At 41.6% G+C, this 21,429-nt stretch overlaps 2 protein-coding genes across 2 annotated transcripts; both read left to right on the forward strand.

Annotated features, from left to right (window-relative positions):
• Window positions 1-299: 299 nt before the first annotated feature.
• LOC136545027 (uncharacterized) lies at window positions 300-9,448 on the forward strand. Its single transcript, XM_066537082.1, has 2 exons — window positions 300-420; window positions 7,625-9,448. Exons 1-2 carry the CDS (start codon window positions 379-381, stop codon window positions 9,200-9,202), a joined length of 1,620 nt encoding a protein of 539 aa, XP_066393179.1. The 5' UTR covers window positions 300-378; the 3' UTR covers window positions 9,203-9,448.
• Window positions 4,233-6,543, forward strand: LOC136545026 (uncharacterized). Its single transcript, XM_066537081.1, has 2 exons — window positions 4,233-4,371; window positions 4,471-6,543. The coding sequence occupies exon 2, from the start codon at window positions 4,503-4,505 to the stop codon at window positions 6,060-6,062; it is 1,560 nt and encodes a 519-aa protein (XP_066393178.1). The 5' UTR covers window positions 4,233-4,371; window positions 4,471-4,502; the 3' UTR covers window positions 6,063-6,543.
• Window positions 9,449-21,429: the final 11,981 nt, after the last annotated feature.

Genomic DNA, 21,429 nt, shown 5'->3' on the forward strand with positions numbered 1-21,429 from the left:
CACGCTCGCTTGGACGGATGATGGCGCGTTCGTGGGGCTGCTTGCTCCAGCGCGACGGGGGGGTCTGCGCGGGGCTCCTGTCCGACTGGTAGGCAGCGAAGCTTTCCGCAACACGTTTGGCTAACATGAAACTGTATGGACTTTGGGCCCGGCCCAGGATATCATAATGATGACACGATGGGCCCTTGGAGCAAGCGAAGAAGGCTCAAAACTCTGGGCCCGGCCCACGCTATGCTACCTCGACGCTAGGCTACTCGCCTGGCCCGCACGGCCATGGTGCGCCGGGTTGGAGCGGAGAACGGCGGTGGAGGCCGGCGCTCGGAGAGGATAGAGACACGGCGCCGTGGAGGAGGAGTGGGAGCCGCGAAGGACCGGGAGATGACGGCCGAGGTGCTCCCACCTCACACAAGCGCTCTCCAGGTACGCGCGATTTTTTCCCCCAACTCACGGTGCTGCTGCAGCCGGGCAGGAGCACACAACCTAGCTATGTTCTGCGCCTCCTCTGCCTGCTAGCTGCTCTGCTTTCAGAAACCAGACTGCTCTAGCTCTGCTCGCTCCATGGCCTTCAATCTTGTACCACTAGATCCGGGCATCTGGCCATGTCGGAGTCGGATCAGTCGTAGTAGTATAACAGTCTGTTCTTAGAATCTTATCTATGTACATGTACTATACTGTTAGAAAAACATATACAGATAGTTCCTTTTTCTTTTTTCTTGTTGTGTACTACAGTTTCATGCATCGAACACAGTCCATTTCATTGACAGCAGTCTGTTTGAACAAACTTCCATGGCATCAAGCAAGCAAGCAAGCAAATTAAATGAGGGGAGACATGGAAAAATGTTATGAGTTAATCAGACATCAGTGAACCAGTACGTGGCAAGAAATATGAATTTACAGAGACTTGAATGTTGGCTTCATCTACTAGAAACTGCCACTGCTAACGAAAACTCTTTAAAAAGAAGTTCCAAGCTCATTGAACACTTGCTAACAAGAAACCTGAAAAGGAATTCCAAGTGGCGTACGGTTTAAGCATCTGAGAGGCCAAGACCTTTTAAATTATTCTCAAGTTGCATTCCACTTTCTTTCCCTGCCGTTGGTTTATCGCACCAACCTTCATTCTTTGATTTTCCACACATGACACAGTTTTGAACGGACCTCTCCTACTTTTCTCTACTCGGTGCCTATTATATATGCACATGTACGTAGCACCGGTTTTAGGGACAAAACCAGATACACATTATATGTGAGCATAAGAAGTTAAATCTCACATATAGCTACAAATAAAGGTAATATCAATAGACAATACTTAATATATAACATACTTAGTATAAAGGATATAACCTTAGACAACAAACAGCGGAAAGACAACTCTGATCTTCGGGTGAAGACTTTAATTCCACAGGGACAACTGACTGATTGATTACAAGCCTAATTCCTTCAAACTCTAACAATCTGGTACCCATCCGGGATTTTTCCAAAGATTTAAAAAGTAAAGCAAGCGTAAGTATATGTCGTACTCAACAAATATAACATGGGGTTCATGAGGCTCAAAAGGCTGACACTGGTTAATTACGATTAACTTTTAATGAGTCATCTTTTAACAATTGGGTGGCAACAAGTTTATTCACAAGCTCATATAAACTCTTGATCAGATAAACATGAATAATGAATAGCATAAACAGTAATCATTAGTGAGCATCTTTATCATCGGTATTATTCGTGTTCTTCATCTATTTCGTAAGGGTCCAAGGCCGTTTGTGACCGTGAGCACGGCTGATATACCAGTTTTACACTCTGCAGAGGTTATACACTTTCACTGTGAGTCGTGATTTACCCTTTCGCCCGAGGCGGCCAACCTCTTGACCCACTACCAAAGAAGGTCGGCAGGGTTCATTATGAAGCCTTTCAAAGGTTTGTCTAACAAGTTAGGGTCACTTAGGTTTTTCCATCAATAAGCATGAACCCTCCTCTAAAATATCAAGAAACCAAAGTGCACCCGTTTGGTAGGCCAAGATCATACCTGTCGGAGCCTCTCTTGCGCCATAAAGGTAACCACTAACAAGCTAGAAAAGGTCCTCATACTGAGCTAAAGCCAGAGCCATGTAGCCCTCACAGCTGTACTGTAAGTCCTGGATATTCGCTTACAGATAAGTCTTTAGGGAGAGGAATCTACAACACTATAAAATAGCCCATACTCTAGCCCCCTTGTTCCATGTTGCTACAAAGCATCTTTTAGTGTTTATTGCATATTTCATTAGTCAAGTTACAAGATCATGGCTTTAGTTGAGCGCTAGCATCATACTACCCAATGCAATACTTCATAGGTATCAAGATACAAGGTAATAAAGTACTAAAAAATCCTTAGTGGTAATCAAGGTAGACACATGCAGCATGAATTAAATGATTAAATGTGTATAGGACAACAAGGATGATCACATACTATACTTGTCTTAAACTCAAATCCTTCTTCTATTGAATTGTAACCTCCAAATGACTTCTTCTGCATCACCAACTTCTTTTATATCACCAATGCAAAGCTCACCGACTGGACATAATCATAAAGCACCACACAAGCATCCATGCAAATCATACATGAAGCAAATAATAGAACTAAATTAGAATAGTACACAAAACATATGAAACAATAAGTAAAAATGTTTTAAAGATTTTCTACACGTTACTACGAACACACAGACGCGAAAAGCACGCTAATCGGAACTATAATGGAAAAGTTATGAATTAAACAAGATTTCCTTTAATAAAATAATAGATTAAATCTAACCTCGAATTTCAAAAGTTGAAAATATATTTAACAGTAGGATGAACATGTAGATTACTCAATTACGAATCTAACGCAACTTGAATGGATCAAAACGGAGTTAAAACGAAGATTTTATAGCCTAAATAAGACTAGTGGCAAAACTGATCTAACCGAAGAAACTATGTTTTCAAAAGAAGAAAACGTATTTTGAATCTAACAGATGGATTTTAAGCTTTCTGAAAGAGAAAACGTATTCTGAATCTACTAGAAAGAAACTACGCTTTCTAAATAGAAAAACGTATTTTGGAAGTGCGCCATGGACTACGAGTTATATTACGCGAAACTGTAGGGGCTCTTTTGCAAATAAACCTGGCGAAGGGGTACGGGCGATCTTGGACCGTTGGATTGAATCTGGACGGCCCAGATTAGAAAGGAGGGGGAGAGAGAGTCGTCGGCCGGAGAAGAAAACCGGCGCGGCGAACCTCCATTTTCGGCGGCGAGAAGCTCCCCGGAGCGCTTCGTTTGGGTCCTAGAGGCCACAGTTTGATGAGCCGAGAGCACAGGGAATAAGAGGAGAAGACGGCGAACTCACCTAGGGCCTTCTTGCGGTTGACGACGGGTCTACAGCGTCGGGCAGCGCGGCGGCGACGACGGCGACGGTGAGAGGAGGAGAAAAATCTAATTTACTATACGAGGGATTTCCCAAACTAGGGACTCCCCTTATGGTAGTTTTGGTGTGCTTTACCCAAGGGGTTGATACATATTTATATGAAGAAAAACTCCCCACATCTACATCCAACTAGCAATATGGTACTAATTGATGTTGCACCCTCCACATTTACTAATGGATCTAAATAATCATTAAAGCCCATTAGTAAATAAATGCATGGGCATTTGAGATTTATTAGGATTATTGCACATGCGCTTTGAGAGTTGGTTGGAAAATGAGATATATTATTTATTTTCATAATTAATTAATTTTGTGAATAAAATAATTTTAGAAAAGTCAAGAATTGATATTTAAGCCACGAAAAATACTCCGAGACCTCCAAAAATTTGGGGAAAAATTTCAGAGACACTTTGGAACATGATGAACCCAAATAAAGTATTTGGAGCTCATAAAAAAATTGTTGTGAACTTGGAACATAAAGATTAAGGTGAAGAAGATAGGAATTAAATTCCAGAAAGAAGCTGAAAAATTCCTAGAGATAGATATTCGTCTCCTAAACGTATTCTAAAAAAAACATATTTTGCACATAGAAACACAAGGTGCGACCGGCATGAATGCAACAAACACGTTTCTACCTTAAGATAAATTTTAATCTAATGAAAATTTATTATTTCCCCATGTTTTTATGAGCATAAAAATACAAAATTAAATTATTTTAGCTCTATTTCAAGAGAAGCAAATTTTAGGGTGTTAGAATGTGTAGCCTAGTGCAGACTCTCATCATTAACTTTTGAGGGACTGGCCTACCTCTTTTTCTCCTTCAAAGTCTCTGATATATATCACTGAGTTCTCTTCAAGTTCACATCTTGCTTCATTCTATGATTTGGACTCGAGATATCTATGCATGAAAAGGATAGCTGTCCATGTGATTCAGTCCAAGGTATGTCCTTACAGTTGCTAAGCTAAATCTTTGCTTCTGATACAAAGTTCATATGTTTAGTCTTTCATGTGTGCTGTTTCATGTTCAATTTTTATGAAGAGGGAAGGGATACTACGGATCCTTGAATCCTGATGGCAGAGATTGTCAGCTCTGCACTTGTCCATGAGACAGTGAACCAGCTCCTATCCAATCTGGTTCAGAAATATGAGGAGAAAGTGGAATCAAGTGCCAACAGAAACTTGGAGAGGCTAGAGATGGCACACATCAGGCTCGAGGCTGCTCTTGAGACGTCAGAGAAGTGGCAGATCACTGATGCATCCTTGTTGCGTTGGCGCAGGAAGCTGAAGCGTGCTGCTCAGGAGTGTGATGACACGCTGCATAGATGCAAGCAGAGGATCCTAGAAGACGAACAGACAGAGGAGGAGGTGAGAAAGTCCTCGTTTCCTGTACGTATAGCACATACTACCAAGTCATTTGTTTCCTCCATCTTTAGTCCCAACAAAGACGATTCAAACAGCTCCACTGTTCGAAGGTTTGAGTGGTTCACAGATGGTGCTAGCGAGTTTCTCAGATTACTAGAGCTTGGTGGCAGGCCACGCCACCACATGCCCTTTGACCCTCTTGTTAGGCATCTTCTGAATGGCAAGAAACTACAACACAGAATCATTCAGGCAAACAGGCGTCCTTTGTTTTTACAGTTGGTGCCCTATATTACTTCAGACTACGGAATAGAGGCTAAATTCATCTTTATTCAGACAGATGGTAATGCATCGGAGGATGACTTCTTCTTTTCTTTGATGCTACAACTTTCAGAGAGTACCGACATAGTAGGGATGTCAATTCAGTGCCTACAGCTATATGCCCCTCTTTTCAATTTCAAGTCTGCAGTTGAAACTGTTAGGAATAAACTTCTGCAACTACCTACAGAAGATTTCTCATGGGTGCCAGATATTGATACACATCACAAAGAACATTGGGATATTCTTCACAGGTTTGGCACAGATTGGTTTCGCCCAAACCCATTATGTTGCAAGCAGCATGATCAGCACAAGCTTAGAAAGTTAAACAGGTCAAGATTACGAGATGTTTTTCTGGAACCAGTAATTGAAGTACATCTGGAGTGCCATGTCTCAGTCTTGGACTGCAACCAACATAGGTCCTTACTGTCTGAAGCCAAATATTCTCTACAAGATTCTCCATATCTGAAAGTTGGACTCCTAGTTACCCCCCATGGATGTTTAGAAGACATCCTACTTGTCGATAGAACTCCTGCAGTACCGGTGATCTACTGTGAGGAGCAGCATTTCTTGCATACAGACTTCACATTGGGACAACTGGAAGAGACCATGCTGCCAAAGGCAATAGATTACTTCTGCAAGAATGATGAAGCGGCAGTCTACCAAATGCTTGGGAAATTAGAACATGGCGCTGCATATATTCAGGTTGAGAAGGCAAGCATGGGCACACAAAGAACAAGCATGAGGACTTCTCAGGGGCCTAGGAAAGGGAAGATGTTGCAATGGCATGATCAGGAGATAGGGAGAAAAACAAGTACCATCTTTCAATTCCTCAACCTGTGGGTTGCACATGCGCCTGTCCAGCTGCAGGGCACAATTGTCAACTGGATTCAGAAAGAAAAGGAAAAACAGTTAGCAGCTCTGCAGCTACATCAGAAATTCCAAATCATGTAAGGAAAATGAGGAACACAAGATTGGAAATGGGATGTTCAAGGAACAAATCATGTATTTGGAGTTACTATTCATAGCTGAGCAAAAATATGCAGAAAACATAAATACTCCAAATACAGAGGCATGTTGAGCACATAACTGTTTTTAGTTTTTTATATGGTGCTGCGTGTTTCTCTCCAGCTGATCCTATGCTGACATGGTTTTACCATCATATATCAACTGTAATTTGTTTTTAAGAGGTGTCTAGTTAATTTCTATGTGAATTTTAAGAGGGTCGTTATGGACCATGGGCTATTCCATTCCTTTTCAGAGAATTATAAAGCTAATGCTCTTTTGCTACCATGCACAACTCTCTGTTTTGTTCTAACTTGGAACACATTGGTGTAATGCTCTGTCTCCCCCATGTCCTAAACTCTGACACGCTGTAAATTATGAGTGGTGACTTGCATTGCCTCTCCAGTGAGGACAATATATATCAGGTGGGCTGGTGGGGAATCGTTTTACCCTTTGTTCACCGTAAAAAAGAAGTATTTCACTCTGTGGCTGATAATTGCATCTGCAAACTTTATTTGACTGCAATTTCTCCATTTGACAGTCCTCTGTGCCTGATGATTTTAGAAAGCAGATAAAACCACAGTTTCCCCGTGCATGGTTTGGGTGTGACACTTTTGACTTCTGTTTGCTTTGTACCTGCTGTTTGACTGTTCTCCATGGACTATGGGCGTGCCCGTCGTTTCTTGAGCTAAAAAATGCGGAGAACCGCAGCACTGCAGTGGTCTAGTCTTCAAAACTGCAGGCATTTCTTCTCCACCAAATGCACCACTCTGTCCTAGACGCGACGTGCTCTGCTGACTACCCAGGCAAAGAGGACGACGACCGAACTCTGAGGCATGTGCAGGGAATTCTGGAAGCTTGTCCGGTGCCTTTGATTTGTTCTCAGGGAACTACACATACGATATTTCCATGAAGCATCCAGTGCCATTCTGTTCACATGGCTAAGTTCCTAGAGTATGCTCTCCTATGACTTTGCTAGTGAGTAGTGACGTGTAGCTTTTCATCTGGTACAGACTCTCCAAACACCATGACTTTGCTGAATTCCTTTTTCATTCGTGCACAAAGTAGTAGTGCTCAGGTTGTCATTTGCTTTGTTGTCTGGTTCTTGGTCAAATATCACCCCACCCACCATTTGATTTTCTTGCACAAACACGTGCAGACCGGCAGGTTCTCATGTTGCTGTTAAGTCAAAGAGATAATTTTTTTAGGCATTAATTAAGCCAAAAAGCAATCATTAATCAGTTTTTTCCTTGTACAAACCAACTCCTGTGCACCGGTCACTACCAGACCCCAGTTGTTCACTTCTCGACGTCTCTTTCCTCTGAAAATCTTGGGCATCACATTCACATTACCCTCCAGAATATATTTATATACACTTACGACAACTCCTCACCACTTCCTTGCACATCAATTGAGGGTAGGTCCTCTGTGGAACACATTTTTTTTCTGTCCCGAGATTTTGTTCATATATTTAGTCTCCTCATGTACAAATGCTTTTTTTTTCTGAGCAGGGAAGGAATGCTACAAATACTTATTGGATCCTAATGACCGAGATGGTCAGTTCTGTGGTTATCCAGGAGACAGTTGGCCAAATTCTATCCGGTCTGGTTCACAGGTATGAGGGCAAAGAAGACTCAAATCCAAATGATAACTTGGAGAGGCTGGAGATGGCGCATATCAAGCTGGAGGCAGCTCTTGAGACATCCAGTAAGTGGCAGATCACTGATTCGTCGTTGTTGCGTTGGCGCAAGAAGCTGAAGCGGGCTGCTCAAGAGTGCGATGACACACTGTACGGATACAAGAAGATAATCCTTGAAGAAGAACAGATGGAACAGGAGGTGAGGAATTCTTCCTTTCCTAGACGAATAGCACATGCTACCAAATCTTTTATTTTCTCTGCCTTTGGCCGCAACAACTATGAGTCCAGCAGATCTGTTGTTAGAAGATTCGAGTGGTTTGCAAATAGTGCTAGTGAGTTTCTGAGATTCATAGAGCTTGGTGGCACACCATCCCGTCAGATGTCATTCAACTCTTTTGTCAAGCACCTTTTTGCAGGCAGGGAACTACAACGCAAAATTGTCCGTGGAAATGAGTACCCTTTGTTTCTATTATGGTTGGTGCCCTTTGCTACGAAAGAACATGGAATAGAAGTTTGCCTGGTATTTATCAAGAAAGACAGAAATACACTTGAAGATAACTTCTTTCTTGGTGCAATGCTGCAGATATCAGAAAGCACAGACATCGTTGGGACCGTAGTGAACTGCCTGCAGCTCTTCCCTCCTTGTTTCCAGCCTACAGTTGAAACCATCAAGAAAGAGCTCACTCAGCTACCTACACAGGACTTCTCATGGGTGCCATATGTTGATCTATGGCACAGAAAACACTGGGACAATCTTCATAGTTTTAGCACTCAATGGTTTCGTCCAGACCCATTATGTTGCAAGCAGCATGATCAGCATAAGGTTGGCCATATTAGTAACCTAGGCACTGTAGATGCTTCTCTGGATTCAATTATTGTAGTAAATTTGCAGTGTCAGATCTCACTATCCGAGAACAATAAACAACGGACCTCACTGTCTGAATACAAATATTCTCTGCACGATTATCAAAAGCTGAAAGCTGGACTCGTCTTTACTCCCCATGGTTCTTCAGAAAACATGCTACCTGCGGATAGAAGTTCTACAATGGCGCCGATCTTCAGGAGGGGACACCATTGCGAGCATACTGACATTACCTTGGAACAACTGAAAGAGATCATGCTGCCAAAGGCGATAGATTACTTCCAACAAAACACTGAAGCGACAGTCTACCAAATACTTTGGAAGGCTGTACATGGCACTGCATACGTTCATTTAGGAAAGCCAAGCATGGAGGCTCCAGGTGCACGGAGAACTTTTAAGGGAGCTAGGAAAAGAAAACTGGTGCAACAAAAGGATCAGGAGCTTCAGCATCCGACTCGTATGATCTCTCACTTGATCGACTTATGGGGTGCACATGCGCCTGTTCGGCTACAAGGCTTGATCTTGGACTGGATTCAGAAAGAAAAGGAAAGTCAGTTAGCAGCACCAGTAACATACCTGAAATTCTAAATCATTTAACCTGGAGAGATAACCGTAACAGACCAAAGGTTGGATTACTACTCAGAAAAGAGAGCAAAATCTCTCAGAAAAATAAAAGTGCAGATATATTGGGGGATAGAATTTGGGTCAAATGATCTGTTTCCAGTGAAGAGGAGCAAACAGCAACCCATAGCATGAAGGTCTTAAATTACATGTCAATAGTTTGTGTTTTGTTGGTCTTAAAATTAGGAAGTACTACTATAATTCTACATTAGGAACTTATGGAAGTACAGCACATCACTTCATCTCAGTTTGAGTTATGCACATATGACCAGCTGATCAAGTGATTATGTAATGGGAATTACATGAGAATAAAATGTGAAACCTATTTGTAACCGCATGGTTCTGTTGCTTCTGTGAACTTTGAGATTGTGGTTATGCCATGTCTCGCTTTAATTTAAAGGTTGTAATGACTTCTACTTATTTATATTAATTAAAGCTTGACCATGGCTGCTTTCTTCTCATTCTTTGTTCTTTTTTTCACTAATCTAATGGTTTCATTCTGCCAGCGAGAGGTTTCATATTCTTCTACTCTCGATCCCACCACTAATACGGATGAGGTCTACAGAGATGATCAAACAAACTTTAGAGGTAGAGGTGCCTAAGTGTTTTTTTTTTCAAAAAAAAAACAAAGTACATATACGCTTGTATGAGTGTTTTTTTTTTTAAAAAAAAATCACATGTTGGCACGATTGCTTGTCATAAGTCACCCCTCGACGTACTGCAACTTTAATCTCTTTCTGCAAGACTTTCGTATTGACTTGGCTAATACTGATGCAGATTCTCCTTGTACCCAAACCAATTTCCACATAAACCTTGTTAAGGAAAAAAGCACGCTGGAATTTGGGATTTGTTGACAGGTGGGATTTCCTAGGACTTTCGAAGGAAATACTCCACGTGCTCTACAACCATAATTTAAACAGTCAAACCAGTTCATGATATTGAACGGCGAAAATAGAAAGAGCTGTGAAATCAGCCAGGTAGAGCAGCCGACAAAAAGAAAAGAAACGCCAATCATGCAGCAATCTAGGCTGTCCATCTTTCTAAGTTTATAAAAAAACGTTATCAATACTCACTACTAGAGAACAGACTTTAGAACGATGTCCCAATTTAGCATTAGCCTCGGCATTTTTTTGCCCCCGGGACGACCCTTTAGTCCCGGTTGGTCCAACCGGGACTAAAGGTCCCTGCCCAACGGTCGTCCGCGGGGCAGGGATCTTTAGTCCCGGCTGGTATTACCAACCGGGACTAAAGGTTTACCTTTAGTCCCGGTTGGTAATACCAGCCGGGACTAAAGATTTTAGTCCCGGTTTGGGTGATTCCCCGGGAATAAAGATTAATCTTTAGTCCCGGTTTGGACCCCTAACCGGGACTAATTATCCCGGCCTATAATTCTGCTCAATTCTTCCTCCCCGAGCCCGAGCCATTCCATTATTCAAACTCACTGCCTCTGTTCTTCAGCTTGCTGTTGTTCTTGCACTCTCCCCCTCCATTGGTGTTGCTCTTCGATTTTGGAGGTAACAAACTTAATCCTCTTATGTTTTATCAGTAGCTTATCTCATTTTGCGATGTAGATGCATGTGTAACTTTATATGTTGGACTTTATTATGATTTTATATGTCATTTTTAGCTCAAAATCACATGATGATTTGCATATATGTTTGGATAAACAAAAGTTAAATTAGTTCATCAAAATCACACCTCGCTCGTCCTCGCTGGAGCACACGCCATCCTCGTCCCCGGTGGCTTACGTGATCTTAGAATTAATTTTTCCATGAAATGAAAAACTTAGAAAATTGTTAGAAAATTGTAGAAAATCCGTACTAGTTGAACTTGCGGACCGTGTTCATCTCGGCGACCATATTCTCTGCCGAGCGGTAACGGACGTCAAGGAGGAGCTTTGATTCTACGAGGGAGAGCGGCAACGGTCGTGGAAGACCGTGTTCCCTTTCTCGTAGAATCGGAGCTCTTCCTTGGCCAAGTACGGTGCCGTCCGGTGGAGAAATGCTCGCCGAGATAATCACGTAAGCAAGGTCAACTAGTACGGATGGTTATTTATTGAAACATGTTTTTGAGCTATAATTTGATGGATATTTGATAACTTCAGACCTACAAATGTCATCTACAAATGTTACTATCCTTGGCAACCTAAACGCCCACGAGCTCGCCGATATCGAGCAGGTCACTTAGAATTATTTTTTCCATGAAATGAAATACTTAGAAATCATGCCTTTTATTTTTTAGAATTAAATTTTCCATGAAATGAAAAACTTAGAAAATGGTTAGAAAAATGTAGAAAATCCATACTAGTTGAACTTGCGGATCGTGTTCAGGTCGGCGAGCATGTTCTCTGCCGAGCGGTAACGGACGTCAAGGAGGAGCTTTGATTCTATGAGGGAGAGCGACAACGGTCGTGGAAGACCGTGTTCCCTTTCTCGTAGAATCGGAGCTCTTCCTTGGCCAAGTACGGTGCTGTCCGGTGGAGAAATGCTCGCCGAGTTGATCACGTAAGCAAGATCAACTAGTACGGATGGTTATTTATTGAAACATGTGAAATCCGTACTAGTTTTGTTTAAATATATCATTTTAAAAAATATGAAATTTACACTAGTTTGCAAAAATAAGTATAGAAAGTAGATGACAACTGTTACCGGATCCTCGGCCTCTCGTTCGGTTGCGAAACGACTGAGGCCAGAACTCCCTCTCATTATCTACGGTAAGTGTAAGCAGAAGATTGTGATGGAGTACCGAGTCAAGAGACAGGGACCCAACAAGGGTCGTGTTTTCTACAAGTGCCCGGATCACGATGTGAGTTTCTTACGCATTTTATAATTATGGCTAATTGACCTGCTTTTCTTGAATATTTTTGACTAAATATTTTTTGGCTTTAATTTCAGTGGGAGGGCAATGGATGCGATGGTTGGTACTGGGAGGAAGATTATGCTACATACGTGCAGAATTTGGGTGCGCTTGAGGTAGCGGCTGCTGCTGATGAGGCAGTGAGCCAGCAGGAGAAGCTTATTGATATTCAACAGAAGAATGATTTGTCTGTTTTAGTTGCGTACGATCACAAAATAATTATGTTACTGAAGTGCATTGTAGTTTTAGTTTGTTTAGTGATAGTTGGGATTGCTTACGTTGTAGCCAGGCTTAGTTAATTAATCAACCGTGTGTGTGTCATTTATGTTGTGTAATAAAATACTTAATTATGTTCAAGGTTTTCATAATTTGTCGTGTAATACAGATTATGTCACGCCATTGGATGTACAATACTGATCGCCGCTCCCAAAACTTTATAGAGGGCTTGCACTATTTCTTAGGTGTGGCCGAGGCAAATAAGCGGGATGGTTTCATATATTATCCATGTGCCATATGTAAGAATTTAAAGGAATATTCAAGCTCAATGAGTCTTCATTCACATTTGCTTAAGTGGTACATGCAGGCGTGTGGCAGGGGTGAGCAGTGGATCTTTGTCAGATTTAGAGACCATCATTACTTCCGTGGCGATGACATCTTACATATTAGTTTCGAAGAATTGCATCAACTATTCCACTTGGACGCTCTGGACAAATCAATAATTAGCTCCTTTTGTTTGTAAGTGATTCTTACTTTTATTTAATAAACTCACTTCCATGCGTACGTGTATATAATTATCCTCACATGTAACTTATATTTATATATAGATTCCAGATGTCAGAGCTCCAAAGAATACAAGACACCAGTGTTGGCTTCATTGATCCTTATATCGTATTCAAAACCGGTATTATTGTCAAGGAGCGATGGGTATCTGAAGCACAGGAGAATATCATGATGTTCTTCGTGAAGCAGCACGACAAGACAACAATACTTTTCCCGTACAACTTTGAGTAAGTGTTAATAATAATGTAGTCTACACATTTTATGTAATATCAATACAACTTATATGCATATACGTGTGTGTATAAACCAATGCAGGTTTCACTGGATACTCATTGTCATTGAGTTAAACTCAAGTCAGTTAGTAATCTTGGACTCATTGAGAAAAGAGCGAGCACAATACCAAGATATGATAGACATTATCTAGGGGTAATTTCGATCTCTCGCGCACAACTATCATTGAATAGACTTTGCCATAATTTATTAACGATCGTACATTATTGGTCGCACAGGGTTTGGAAAGAGTTTATTCGGCAACACCGTAAGGATTGCAAGGCACCACTTAATGTAGTTGAAATACCAGTAAGTAGTACTATATATACTTTCCCACATGTTTAATTACTATATCGTACTTCAATTTACGTGTGAGATGCTGAGAATAATCTTCTTCTCGTATAGTGGTGTTTGCGGCAGGAACCAGGTAATAACTTGTGTGGATACTACGTTTGTGAATTTATCACTGCATACATAAGAAGAACTCCTGAAGATGTCCTCAGAGTATGTATATATCATTTTTTATTTATTTTTAAATGAATATATATATTTATATATATATATGTATTAATACTTTTCCTTTTATTTCAAATGCAAGATTGAATGGTTGAAACGAAGGGTCATGCAAAAAGACCATCTGAAAGCAATTCAAGAGTCAATAGCAGGATATCTTCTAGAAAAAGTGCTAAATCCCAACGGCGAGTTCTACTTTGATCTAAGGAACTAATGATGTAAATTAAATGTTTATTGATATCGTTATTTTCGAGAACAAGATTATGAAAGTGTTGTATATATACATATATATCTATAATATATATAGTTTCATACTTTATTCGAATAATGCTTGAGATGAGAATTAGATGTATTTATATGCGTGCGTGTATTTATATTAGCAGCGTAGAATACGTACATAAAAACATATTATATATTAAACAAATATGTGTAACGGAACTGAAAACAAATTAAACAAAAAAAAGAAAAAGAAAAGGAACCTTTAGTCCCGGTTGGTAACCCCAACCGGGACTAAAGGTTAGTCCCGGTTGGGGTTACCAACCGGGACTAAAGGGTGCGCCAGGTTTGCTCGGCTGGAGGGCCTTTTTGTCCCGGTTGGTAACACCAACCGGGACTAAAGGTCCCTCTTTAGTCCCGGCTTTATGTCCCGGCGCGGTAACCGGGACTAAAGGCCGTTACCGCCCGGGACAACAAGTCCATTCTGTAGTAGTGACTGTAATTCTAGATAGGTTTATTATAAAAATATATTCTAGAATTTATCTAATAATATTTATTACATATTATAAATATTATAAATATTAGTATATTTCTATATATTTTATCAAACTTGAAATTCATTGGCTCCGCCAAGAGTGATAATGACATTCTTTTGTGAACTGAGAGAGTGCTAAAGGCCACAAGCAAAGTCCCATAAATAAAAATAGAAAAGGCCACAAACAATATTTGTTGGGCCAAAACAAACATTTTATTACGCTCTGGCCTCTAGGCCTAGGCCTAGCCCAGTTCGCGCGCGCTGCTGGATTCTGGGACCTCACCGCACTGCTTTGCCGGAAAGAGTGGAGAGGCACGCCGTCATCGCGGAGGATCCGGCAAGCGACGGCCAGTCAGGGGGTGAGGGAGGGTGCACGGTTTGCAGCCGCCGTCATCGCGTAGGTTATGGAACTTGGGCCCCATATGGCAGTGGTTTGCCGAGGTGGCCGGCAGGGTTCGTCGGTCGGTCGAGGAGGGTGCACGGGGCGGCGGCGCCGTCGAGATTTGAGAAGCACGAAGAATGCCCGGAGATGGCGGTGGAGTCGCCGTCCGCCGCTACTCCGTGCGGCGGCGCTAGAGGTGAGCTCGATTTACTCCCCACCGCAGATGCCACAACCTGCCCTGCGTCGAGGGCGTCGAGCAGCCTGTCAGTCGATGTGAGATTATAACAAGCTGCTCTGCGATTTTAGCTAGCTAGGTCCTAGGAGAGAAAGAAAAGGCACAGATTTTCTTCTACTACAGTGGGCTTTAGATGTGGTCAATGGTCATGTACTCATGTAGGAGCAAATCATCTTTGGGTTAATTGTCTTGGCTATGCAGTATTCTGATGTCACTGCACGTCTGCACTCTGTCATACATCTTACAGGATATACAGGAGTCCTTCTCTGTACTCTGAGGTGTATACATATGTTGTCCTTTTGAGTTTTGACTATCCATGATCAGTTAGATAATGAGGTGAACTGATGAAGGAAGCATTGTATAGAAAACTAAGGCGTACGGACATTGTAGGTGACTAGTGGACGTTATGCAATACTAGAACACCATAGGAAAAAGTTTGCCAAAGAATCAGAACATCTGCTTCGCACGCTACAAATGGCCAGTGGCAAGGGGCAGTTTCAAGCTTTGCATCATTCATCTGGCAAGGACCAAGTCTTCTGAGTTCCATGTACGGCGCTGAATTCATGGATGAGAGAAGTTCTAGTTGACATATTTCCCTTTTTTTCTCCGGTTGTCGGCGCTGATTAGCATAGAAGCCTCCATATGGTTCAACAAGTCATCATTTAATGCATGCTAGCCAATTATATTCAAATGCGTAAACAGCAGCAGCGACTTTCATTGATGATTGAAGATAGGTTTCCCTTCTCAAATCGACATTTCTCCCCTATAAAGACCAAATCATCCACAGCCCACACACCCTTCGGCCTTTGCTACCATACCCTGTTATTGAATTGAATGCCTCTTTTTTCTTCAAGTCCTGGACTGCGTTATCTTATCCGCCACTTCTGTTTTATTTTGTCAAAGGTATATTCTTACAGCCGCTAAGCTAAATCTTTGCTTCTGAATTTTGATCCAAAGACATATTTAGTATCTCACGTATACTTAGATACTGACCTAATGTTCTATGTTGCATTTCCTTAGCAGGAAATGGATGCTGTGATTCTTTTGGATAACCGGTTGGAATTCATCATGACCTGTCAGTGTATTTGTCATCCAGCTTTCAGCATATGCAGATATTTGCCATGATCTATCAGACTGTTTGGCTGCAAATAAGTTACAGCTTATTTGCAGCACCAGCAGCTGTAGCTTCTCTACTGAACAGTCTGATAGAATAGAAGCCCTTTTCATCCCAGCAGTCCTTTTGTTACTTTTGTGCATCAAATGCAGATCTTTTGGCTAACAATAATAGTTAATAAAGAAGCACTGAGGGGAAGGAAAGATAGAAAAAAGAAGATACAAGGAAAACTGCCGACAGTAAGGGCAGTTTCAAGCTGTCTACTGTGCGGCGTTAGTGGATGAAAGATGCTCAAGTTCACATATTTCACTTTACTTTCAGGTCAACTAGCATGGCAGCCTCCATTTGATTATTCACACAGCATGTGCTTCGTCAACTTGCCACCACTTAATGCGTGTCAGGCAATTATATTCAGACATTTATAGAAGCAGAGACTGTCATTGTTGATTGAAGTCACATATACCTTTGCGGAGTTCGTGGATGAAAGATGCTCAAATTGACATATTTCACTTTACTTTCAGGTCAACTAGCATGGCAGCATCCATTTGATTATTTACACAGCATGTGCTTCGTCAACTTGCCACCACTAAATGCATGTTAGGCAATTATATTCAACCATATATAAAAGCAGAGACTCACATTGTTGATTGTAGTCACATATCCCTTCTTGAGCCAACATTTCCCCTTATGGAGACCAACACCCCCTTATAAAGATACCTTCATACACAGGATAAGTAAGCTGATCATTACTTCCATGCAATTCTATCAAAGGTAAATTCTTATAGCCCTTAAGCTAATCCTTGTTTGCGATCCAAATTCCATATTTTTATTCTCATGTATGCTAACTTATGGTATATGCTACTTTTCATGAGTAGGGAAGGGACGCTATAGATGCTTGAGTCCTAATGGAAGAGATGGTCGGTTCTGTGGTTGTCCAAGGGGCAGTTAGCAAATCCTATCTGAGCTGATTGACAGGCATGAGGGGAAAGAGAAATCGAAGGACAACCCAACGAAAACTTGGAGAGGCTAGAGATGGTGCACATCAAGTTGGGGGCTGCTTTCGAGACATCTGAAAAGTGTCAGATCACTGATGCATCATTGTTGTGTTGGCGGAAAAATCTGAAGCGTGCTGCTCAAGAGTGGAAAACATTCATGGAAATGGAATTTTCTTGGAAAACATAAATGTTGGGAATTCTTCACAGCTAAGGACCTGTCTGTACGTTGAGGACATTCTCAGGTATGAGCTAAATTCTGTGTATGGGGTCAAGACTTGAGAGAAGGTTGTTGAGTACTTGAGCTACATATGCAAACAGTTCTCTGGAAGAGTAGGAATGCCAGGCCTTTAATGAACATGACGTCTCTGTTGCCAAACTCTTCGAATGCTGCATCGGATCTTCGCCTCTGGTACACCGAGCTAGAAAGCCTGCCCATTGTTCTCTTCAACTTTTGGGTTGAGTTTTTTTTTTTTTTTTTGACAATGTGACATAGCTCTGCACTTGAGCTCTTTCTTCTCATTTTGCAAATCCTCTGGTCCCTGCATATTCATTTATATATCAAAGTTCAGGCTGGCAATCGCCTACCATAGTACCAATCGTGATCTTCTTTATATTCTTTGTCCTTTTCTGTTTCTTGAATTTTGTTGCTTGGACAAATCTTTTTTTCTTTTATTATTAATATATATTATTGATCAGTAGGGTGCTACCACTCCTGCTTCCTCAAAAAGAATCGCCTACCGTAGTTACTCTAAAGAAATCCACTCTAAGAATTTATGTAAGTGCAGTGCAGTGCACTGTTCATGTGTTTAGCTTCATGTAAATCCATTTCATACTAGAGATTATATATAGTAAGAAAATAGAAAAATAGAAAAACATAGGGGTATGGCCAAGATAAATATTGTCAGACTCTTGGCCCGCCCAGGTGGCGGTGCAACACCGCTGCAGGTTCTGGCTTCTGGGCCCCACGCGGTTGACTAGAATGCCATGGAGCAAGGGGAGGATTCAACCTTTCCATGTTCACCTGCAAATGACCAAGACTTCTGAGTTCCCTATACTGCTGAATTAATATAATGGATGAAAGATGTTGAAGCTGACGTATTATATTTCCCCTTGTTCTCTTTCAGGCCCCATTCGCTTGGAGGAATTCTGGAGGAATCTGGATGAATTTGGAGGAATTTGTGAGAGGAAAACACTGTTTCGGATGAAAAAAGAAGCGGATCAAGCCGGGTTCAAGAGCACTGTTCTCTTTCAGTTTATTAGCATAGCAGCCTCCGTATGGTTCAACTTGTCACTATTTAATGCATGTTCAATACTATGTTAGCCAATTATATTCAAACGCGTAAAGAGAAGCATAGCAGCCTCCATTTGATTATTCACACAGCATGTGCTTCGTCAACTTGCCACCACTTAATGAATGTTAGTCAATTATATGCATATCTGGAAGCAGAGACTCTCATCATTGATTGAAGTCACATATCCCTTCTTGAGCCAACATTTCCCTGGCTTATGGAGACCAACACCTCCTTATAGAGATACCTTCATACACAGGACAGCTAAGCTGATCACTACTCCCATGCAATTCTATCAAAGGTAGATTCTTACAGCCACTCAGCTAAATCCTTGCTTGTGATCAAAATTCCATATTTTTACTCTCTGATGTGTGCTGACTAATGGTATATGCTACTTTTCATGAGCAGGCAAGGGACGCTATAGATGCTTGACTCCTAATGGCAGAGATGGTCGGTTCTGCGGTTGTCCAAGGGGCAGTTAGCCAAATCCTATCTGATCTGATTGATAGGCATGAGGGGAAAGAGAGATCGAAGGACAACGAAAACTTGTAGGCTAGAGATGGCGCACATCAAGTTGGAGGCTGCTCTCGAGACATCTGAAAAGTGGCAGATCACTGATGCATCGTTGTTGCGTTGGCGGAAAAATCTGAAGCGTGCTGCTCAAGAGTGCGACGGCATGCTCCACAAGTGCAAGAATAGAATCCTGGAAGAAGAAAACATGGAACAGGAGGTCAGTAGTTCAGCCTTTCCTAAACGGATAGCACATGCTACCAAGTCATTTATCTCTTCTACCTTTCGTCTCAACAACCAGCTAAGCAGATCCATTGTTCGAAGATTTGAGTGGTATGCAGACAGTGCTAGCGACTTATTGAGATTCATAGAGCTTGGTTGCACACCGCATTGTCACATGCCCTTCAACCCTTTTGTCAAAAACCTTTTTACAGGCAAGAAGCTACAACACAATATCGATCTGGGAAGTCAGAGCACATTTTTTCTGCTATGGTTGCCCTTCGGTACTCCAGAGCATGGAATAGAGGTTGTCCTGTTCTTCATCCAGAAAGATGGTCTGGCACCCGAGAATAGTTTTTTCTTTAGTGTCACTCTACAACTTTTAGAGAGTACGGACATAGTTGGAACTGCCATTGATTGCTTGAGGTTGTACACACCCCTTTTTAAGTCTAAAGTTGAAATTATTAGGAATAAACTTATGCAACTACCTACACACGACTTCTCATGGTGCCATTTCTTGATTAACGCCAGAAAAAACATTGGGAGAATCTTCATAATTGTTTTTCTCAATGGAATCGCCCAAACCCATTATGTTGCAAGGAGCTTGACCAGCATGAACTTCACTGTAGTAGCAACACAGGCACGCCAGATATTTCTCTAGAATCAGTTATTGGAGTGCACTTGCAGTGCCAAGTCTCACTGCATGGAGGTGATTTTTGTCTGCAAGATCCTCAATATCTGATAGCTGGACTACTGTTTATGCCCCATGGCTCTTCAGAGGACCTGCTGGCTGCGGATAAAAGCTCAGCTATAGTGGTGAATCACAGTGAGGAGCAACATTGCGCTCATACAGACATTACCTTGGCACAGCTGGAAGAGATCACACTACCAAAGGCTGTAGATTACTTCTGCCAAAACACAGACACATTAGTGTACCAGATACTTTGGAAGTCTAAACATGGTGCTGCATATATTCAAGTTGCCAAGGCAAGCACGAAGATGCAAAAACACACAGCGCAAGAAAAGCAGTGCAACGACAGGATCAGGAGCTGGTGGAGCAGCCGTATGTGGTTCCTCACTTCCTCAACTTATGGGCTGGGCACGCGCCTAGCCGGCTGCAAGGCTCTTTCGCAAGCTGGATGCAGAAAGAAAAAGAAAATCGGTTAGCACCTTCACAAATGCACCTGAAGTTCTAGATCATTTAGCATGGATCGATAATAGAAACTAGCAGAAAAAGATTCATGGAAATGAAATTTTCTTGGGAACAGATTAAACATAAATGTTGGGAATTCCTCACTGCTAAGGACATGTCTGTACGTTGAGGACATTCTCAGGTATGAGCTAAATTCTGTGTATGGGGTCATGACTTGACTACTGCATTTCTAAATTTATTGTTATGTATACTACTCTAATACGGAGTTGCATGTACGCGTGTATTGTAATATAGATTTATTATATATATATATATATATATATATATATATATATATATATATATATATATATATATATATATATATATACTCAAATGCGTGAGATATTTATATTAGCAAATGCAAAGTGTAGAAACTGAATTTTGAGCACAAAGTCAAAAGGAGCTACGGTACGGAGTATTTGGAATTGTTGCTTTATTGAGTCATTGACGTTCATCAACAAGAAACACTAAAAAAAAAAACAAGAAACACTTGGGCCAACGCAAAAAAGTTGCCCAGGTGGCCCACACTCACCGTCCGCAAGGACAAGGAGTCCAAAACTCCAAATAGCCAAGAATTCACGCTTGTTCAAGCCCGCCCATATATGAGTCCAAATAGCCAAGAATTCACGCTTGTTCCTTGTAGCCTTTGCGGGAGACCGGAGCTCGATCGAGGAAGCCCAGAAGAAATACTCTGCTTGACGGGGTGTCAGGGTCATACACCCCTGTTTTGGCTGGTAGCACAACCTGACCTTGTCATGTCCTTGGAGCCCAAAACGTCGAATAGCACGCGCTACCATAGATATAGAATCACTGCTGGAGTACTGGTTCATGTCTACGATCGCTAGTGGTAGTACAACTGATAGTAATAATATTATTTGGTGTTTATAATAAATTGATAATATAACACCACCACACCTAAAATTTTATTGCTGAAATCTGTTGGACTCAACCTTACACCTACTCAGTCTTTCTACATTCCTTTCTCAGTCCCTCCCATTCCTTTCCCTCTCTCCACACCCACAAGAGCACCGGCCTCTCTTCTTTCCCTTCGCTCTTGCTTATCCTCTCCACGCCCAGTGGCCTTG

Source organism: Miscanthus floridulus, chromosome 3 (genome assembly GCF_019320115.1).
Source record: "Miscanthus floridulus cultivar M001 chromosome 3, ASM1932011v1, whole genome shotgun sequence".
In the NCBI taxonomy this organism is placed as follows: Eukaryota; Viridiplantae; Streptophyta; class Magnoliopsida; order Poales; family Poaceae; genus Miscanthus; species Miscanthus floridulus.